The 7,500-nt window shown below is 46.6% G+C and overlaps 1 protein-coding gene across 1 annotated transcript in view; it reads right to left on the bottom strand.

The window, feature by feature from the left end:
- Window positions 1-7,500, bottom strand: part of bean1 (brain expressed, associated with NEDD4, 1) — a 71,777-nt gene that overhangs the window by 31,372 nt on the left and 32,905 nt on the right. The window contains exon 4 of the mRNA XM_031568742.2: window positions 3,240-3,440. Coding sequence (XP_031424602.1) covers window positions 3,240-3,440 — 201 coding nt within the window. The remainder of the gene's footprint in view (window positions 1-3,239; window positions 3,441-7,500) is intronic.

Consider the following 7,500-nt stretch of genomic DNA (forward strand, 5'->3'; position numbering starts at 1 on the left):
GCGGAGGATATGGAGGATGTTAACCAATGAGAGGATGTGGAGGATGTAGACCAATGACAGCGGAGGATATGGAGGATGTTAACCAATGAGAGCGGAGGATGTAAACCTATGAGAGCGGAGGATATGGAGGATATGGAGGATGTAAACCAATGAGAGCGGAGGATATGGAGGATGTTAACCAATGAGAGAGAGGGAGGATATGGAGGATATGGAGGATGTAAACCAATGAGAGAGAGGATATGGAGGATGTAAACCAATGAGAGCGGAGGATATGGAGGATATGGAGGATATGGAGGATGTAAACCAATGAGAGCGGAGGATATGGAGGATATGGAGGATATGGAGGATGTAAACCAATGAGAGCGGAGGATATGGAGGATGTTAACCAATGAGAGAGGAGGATATGGAGGATGTTAACCAATGAGAGAGGAGGATATGGAGGATGTGGACCAATGAGAGAACGGAGGATGTTGACCAATGAGAGCGGGAGGATATGGAGGATGTAAACCAATGAGAGAGGAGGATATGGAGGATGTGGACCAATGAGAGAACGGAGGATGTTGACCAATGAGAGCGGGAGGATATGGAGGATGTTAACCAATGAGAGCGGAGGATATGGAGGATATTAACCAATGAGAGGATGTGGAGGATGTAGACCAATGACAGCGGAGGATATGGAGGATGTTAACCAATGAGAGCGGAGGATGTAAACCTATGAGAGCGGAGGATATGGAGGATATGGAGGATGTAAACCAATGAGAGCGGAGGATATGGAGGATGTTAACCAATGAGAGAGAGGGAGGATATGGAGGATATGGAGGATGTAAACCAATGAGAGAGAGGATATGGAGGATGTAAACCAATGAGAGCGGAGGATATGGAGGATATGGAGGATATGGAGGATGTAAACCAATGAGAGCGGAGGATATGGAGGATATGGAGGATATGGAGGATGTAAACCAATGAGAGCGGAGGATATGGAGGATGTTAACCAATGAGAGAGGAGGATATGGAGGATGTTAACCAATGAGAGAGGAGGATATGGAGGATGTAAACCAATGAGGGAGTAGCCTGACGTTGTCATACTCATAATTCTAGTCAGAATATGAGTCTGATACTGCTCCATTGGGCTGTGATTATGGGGCGTGTTTCAACCAAACCAGGAAAAAAATGCCTCTTCGCTCAATTGGATCAACGTAGTCGTCATCGGGGCCAGCTGATAAATACAATTTTTACCGAATCCCGTAGGAAGGACGGCAAAAACATATTTTCGATCGACAAATGCCTTGATCGCGTTTCTCTGTTCCTCTTTCAAAATTAATGCGCTGTCGATGTCTTCTAAAACATCTCTATCTACACATATCTCAGCTCTCCAGCGGCAGCCATATTTGTTGAAAACGAATTCAACCCAAGTGACGTGGTTGATTACGTATAGGTTGATCATCTGTCCATCATCGTATAAAGCCCGCCCTGACAATTTGATTGGACTGATTACGTTTTTGATCGGGCATAATTTCTCCCCAACGGAGCAATGCCAGACCGAACTTCCCGACCTAAAATGTTGTGGGCGGGGCTAAATTCGTCTGGCATCCAGGCTAATGAGAGAGGAGGATATGGAGGATGTAAACCAATGAGAGCGGAGGATATGGAGGATGTAGACCAATGAGAGAGGAGGATATGGAGGATGTAAACCAATGAGAGCGGAGGATATGGAGGATGTAGACCTATGAGAGAGGAGGATATGGAGGATTATAGATTTGAGCTACCGTAATTTCCGGACTATTGAGCGCACCTGAATATAAGCCTCACCCACTGAATTTTTTAAAAATAATTATTTTTAATATAAATAAGCCGCACATGTCTATAAGGAGTATAAGCCGCAGGTGCCTACCGGTACATTTAACGAAATGAACTTTACACAGGCTAAAATGAATATCGGAGTATAAGCCGCAGGTGCCTACCGGTACATTTAAAGAAATGAACTTTACACAGGCTAAAATGAATATCAAAAGTAATACAATAGTGATGCATATTATTAGTTATGCCAGTTACGATAAGTGCACTGTTGCTTTAAGAGAGCACAGTTGCAAGAGTCAATCAGAAGCTAGGACGTTAGATTGAAGACAGAGAGATAGAAGAAAGACGCTAGTTTGAAACCAGTGAGCTAAAGAACTTGAAAAGACTGGATTTGTATTGTAGTAAACTTTTATTTTCTAAAGTGTTTTGAGTTGTGTTCTGTCTATGCCGGTAGACTGTGGTTATTTTGACATTAGTTAAGTTATTGAGAGATACTGAGAAATCGCGTGGAGCTAAGCATCCATGCGGCTGCATTCATGCTAGCATCCTAGCTCCACAAAGCCACCGTAAACACAAAGCAACCGTATAAGTCACAGGTATCATAATCCATAAATTAGCCGCGTCATTGTCTAAGCCGCGAGGTTCAGAGCATGGGAAAAAAGTAGCGGCTTGTAGTCCGGAAATTACGGTAAATAACGTATTATTGAAATAAACCTAGTTTTTGTCCTTCTGTTGTCCGTCTCCTTGTAACGCTACCGTAAGAGGTCTCTGCAGCTCTCTGCATCTAGATCTTTTGTAGATGCTTTTGTCCAGAATACACATTGTGTGTTACATTGAAAATACATACATACATACATACATACAAAATGTAAAACCATTTTCACTGGCCAGAGGGTTTATCCCGGCCCCGTTCATCGCCTCCTTGCGTCCGCCGGTGTGTCTCACCGTAACTGGGTTAGGGTTAGGGTTAGGATGTGTCCCACCTAGGGCTGAACGATTTGGGAAAATAATCTAATTGCGATTTTTTTACCAAAATATTGCGATTGCGATTTAATATGCGATTTTTTTTTGTATCCTCTTTTTTTCCTAACAAAACGTAATGAATAATTTAAATATGACCAACACAATATTAGATACATTTAGTGTAAAATATTCTTTCCCACATTTTACATTTTTATTTAACTGCTCATTACAGAAACAAGAACAACAAATAGGTGGCTTTGCCACTGTGCATTTAAGTAATTTAAAAAAAGTAATTTTAAGTATAAACACTAGGCATGCACTTTTTAGACACTGTGTGCAAAATTTACCATCTTAAAAAAAAAAAAAAAAAAAAAACATTTTTGGATGGGTTAGGGTTAGGGTGTGTCTCACCGTGGCTGGGTTAGGGTTAGGGTGTAGGTCTCACCGTGGCTGGGTTAGGGTTAGGGTGTGTGTCTCACCGTAGCTGGCGCGCAGGTGCGGGTTGCGGAGGCGGCTGTCCTTGCGCAGGCTGCCCACGATGATGGTGACGCAGGAGAGGAAGAGCACCAGGCCGATGACGATGCCCGCCACCACCAGAGGAGACACCAGCAGGCTGGCCTCGCTGCCCCCGTCACGGCAGTCTGGGTACTCATGGATGGGGCTGCTCTGGTTTGAGCTCACTGGACACAGCAACAGAGGGGGGGGGAGAGAGAGGGGGGGGAGGGGGAGAGAAGGGGGGGAGAGAGGGGGGGGTAGAGAGAAGGGGGGAGAGAGAGAGAAGGGGGGGGAAGGGTGGGGGAGAGAGAGATAATTTTAGAGGTTAATCTTTTATTACTTTATTGACAACACTTCATGTAAATACACAAAGTGTAGACACACTTGTCCACACAAGAACACACAACATGAAAACACACACACAGAGACATGAACACACACACACACACACACACACACACACAAAGACAGACACCCGTCTGTAGTTCACAGGTCAAGTCTGCTCGGAGGAGCTGAGTCCTCTGTGGAGGAGGTTCTTAAGTCTGCAGCGTTTAATATTTGATTCCAACTCTTTTGAATATTTAAAGACTCGGGCCGGAACGCTTTCCTGACACCTTCCACCAGCAGAGCTCACTGGTCCTTCCATTAGCTCGCGCTAACACAGCGCTCGCCGCGGCTGTCAGAGGCACACACAGACGCTCAAGCACACAATCCATACTCACAGCAGATGCGTGCGCACACACACACACACATGCACACACACACACTCTCTCACACACACACACATGCACTCTAATGCGCACACACACACACTAACAAAGCCAAGCACAAACACTCACACACACACAAGCGCATGCATGCACACACACTCTCACACTCTCTGACACACACACACACACAGACATACACAGTACAAACACACACACACACACAGAGACATACACAGAGCACAGAGCTCTTTTCAAAATCCATACACACATACCCCTCCAACCTAAATCCCTTCAAAATGTTCACACTCCCATCAAAAGGACAAAAAATCCAAGTACAAATCCTTGATGACACACACAGGACTCAAACAACTGCATACACAGGAAAGCAGAAGACACACACACACACACACACACACACACAGACAAACTTTAAATCTGTGTTTGACAGCTGATAACGTCGTCCACCGTGGTTTTGGCTCTCAAGCAGCACGTGTCTGAGGCCTTCTCGGCGACAGTAAACAGCAGTGAAATCTAATGAAATTATGCACGAACCTAGCGGCGTCGTATGCTAATCCAAACAGTATCTACTCACACCTCACGGAACTGCCGCGGAACTATGATAATAGAGGTGATATCATTTAACACGGTCTCTGATTTCTGCTGCTAGCGTTTCCTTAATCCCCGTCATGACCAACATTATGAGCAGCACACAGAGACATGAACACACACACACACACACACACACTGCCTGGTCCAACTTCTCTCTAAAGGTTTGTGTGGGGCTGATGGTCCGTGTAACCTTTCACCTTTCACCTTTCACCTAATGTCTCATGGATATTTAGTCACCTGAAGGTAACGGGAAATATAATAAGGAAAGAAGCTTCTAGCTTTGGGTGTTGAGGGAACAGGATGCGATGCATACAGTAACTGTTGAGGATTGACCTGCTTTGATGATGAGGCTTAAAGAGACCATCTGGGATAACTGGGAGAATGTATGCATAGCTCCGTAAAGCAAGCAATGCACATTCTGGCAGTTTAATGCTATAATATTTAATGGTTTAGTTGTTTAATATAAGCTGTATATAAAAATACAAACAATGTATATGTTGGCCATGTTCTAGAGGGTTCTAGAGGGCATCTGCAGGAACAAATCTACGCAAATCTACGCGAGGCTCCACTGTGTTAGTAGCTGTGAGGTGTGCTGTGAGGATCCCCAGCATTAACACACAAAACACTGAAGGGACCGGTATAATTAATCAGAATATGCCATAGTCAATAATTCAATGATCTTATACCTAGTTATAATTGTTACTTTTATTTGGATTTAACTAGCATGTAAACAGTTCCTGGGTGAATATACTTGATTTTGACGAGGGGAGTGAGGTGCGACATTGGTCTCACCTTCCCCCCCCCCAGGTCGAGACAAAGAGCCCTACACCCATGGCCCATTTGAATAGACGGTAACACCCCTTAGATATCAGTATCATGTCTCACAGTGGTCGGCCGCCATTCTTCAAGAATAAACCTGGATCCTGACTGATCAAACCTAAGACTGAATCTTCAATATATGGTATAAATGATATCCTTTCAACACTCAGTGTTAATGAGTAAGATCCGGTCAATCTCCAGCTTTCTGTGGAACCTGTCAGCACTGCACAGACAGATATGAGTAAGTGAGTAAGTGAGTCAGTGATTGAGGGAGGACGTAGTCGTAGCTGCTTGATGACATTCCTCCAGCCGATGTTTTTGTACTCGTCTACACCAGCGGAACAACATGGCGATGATGATGCAGAATAACTCTAACATTAGCAAAGACAACAGCACAGTGGCCCATCTCTGAGTGTTCAGCTGCCAGGCACAACAACAGACGCTTGGATGAGCATTTTAAGGGCCCTCGTCCAAAATGATTCCTTTGTTCCCTTGTCCCAAGCTTACAACCAGCTTAAAACCCAGTAGCCTGGGATCCAATGCTTTAATGTGCTTGTGTGTGTGTGTGTGTGTGTACAAATGTGTGTGTGTGTGTGTGTGTGTGTGTGGGGGAGTGTTTGTATGGGCTAGCACTAAGCGGTTGGGTGTGAATTCTATGACATTTTATTTGGCATTGCTAAATGCCTCCATTAAACAGGGAAACTAATTGCAGTGTTTTTCTGTCATCAACGGACAATTTGCAAATGCATCTGAGAAAATGGATGCAGTTGAAACACAGTGATGTGTATCCGTGTGTGGGAGTTTGTGTGTGTGAGAGTGTGTGTGTGTGAGTGTGTGTGTGTGTGTGTGTGTGTGTGTGTGTGTGTGTGTGAGAGTGTCCTAGTGGAAGATGGAGAGAGAAAAAAGAGAGGAAGCCGAAGAGAGACATGGAGATGTGTGTGGTAGAGAGAAAGAGAGAGAGAGAGAGAGAGAGAGAAAGAGAGAGAGAGAAAGAGAGAGAAAGAGAAAGAGAGAGATAGAGAAAGAGAGAGAGAGAGTGAGAGAGAGAGAGAGAGAGACAGAGAGAGAGAGAGAGAGAGAGACAGAGAGAGAGAGAGAGAGAGAGAGAGAGAGACAGAGAGAGAGAGAGAGAGAGAGAAAGGGAGTGAGGGAGGGAGACAGGAGCGAGAGACGACAGGCTCATTCTGAGGACCGGCTGGGTGTTTGCATGGCAAGCGCATGGCTCCATTAGGCTGCTTTCTTGCTGGGATCACTTTAACTGTCTTCCCCTCCGCTGGCCACGGCCGCATTACTGTTAGATCACACTCCAGCCTTGCATGCAGGCGCCAGATTGGCACGGCCAGATTGGCACGGCCAGATTTGCACACGCCATGAGAGGCGGAGACGAGTCCTCCGAACATGAGGTCAGGGTTAGGGTGGACATGAGGGCAGGGTTAGGGTTAGGGTGAGGGTGGGCATGAGGGCAGGGTTAGGGTTAGGGTGGGCATGAGGGTAGGGTGGGCATGAGGGCAGGGTTAGGGTTAGGGTGAGGGTGGGCATGAGGGCAGGGTTAGGGTTAGGGTGGGCATGAGGGCAGGGTTAGGGTTAGGGTGGGCATGAGGTCAGGGTTAGGGTTAGGGTTAGGGTGGGCATGAGGGTAGGGTGGGCATGAGGGCAGGGTTAGGGTTAGGGTGGGCATGAGGGTTAGGGTGAACATGAGGCCAGGGTTAGGGTTAGGGTGGGCATGAGGTCAGGGTTAGGGTTAGGGTTAGGGTGGGCATGAGGTCAGGGTTAGGGTTAGGGTGAGGGTGGGCATGAGGGCAGGGTTAGGGTTAGGGTGGGCATGAGGGTAGGGTGGGCATGAGGGCAGGGTTAGGGTTAGGGTTAGGGTGGGCATGAGGGCAGGGTTAGGGTGGGCATGAGGGCAGGGTTAGGGTTAGGGTTAGGGTGGGCATGAGGGTAAGGTGGGCATGAGGGCAGGGTTAGGGTTAGGGTGGGCATGAGGGTTAGGGTGGGCATGAGGGTAGGGTGGGCATGAGGTCAGGGTTAGGGTGAGGGTGGGCATGAGGCCAGGGTTAGGGTTAGGGTGGGCATGAGGTCAGGGTTAGGGTTAGGGTGGGCATGAGGC

Source organism: Clupea harengus, chromosome 6, assembly GCF_900700415.2.
Source record: "Clupea harengus chromosome 6, Ch_v2.0.2, whole genome shotgun sequence".
NCBI classification, from domain to species: Eukaryota; Metazoa; Chordata; class Actinopteri; order Clupeiformes; family Clupeidae; genus Clupea; species Clupea harengus.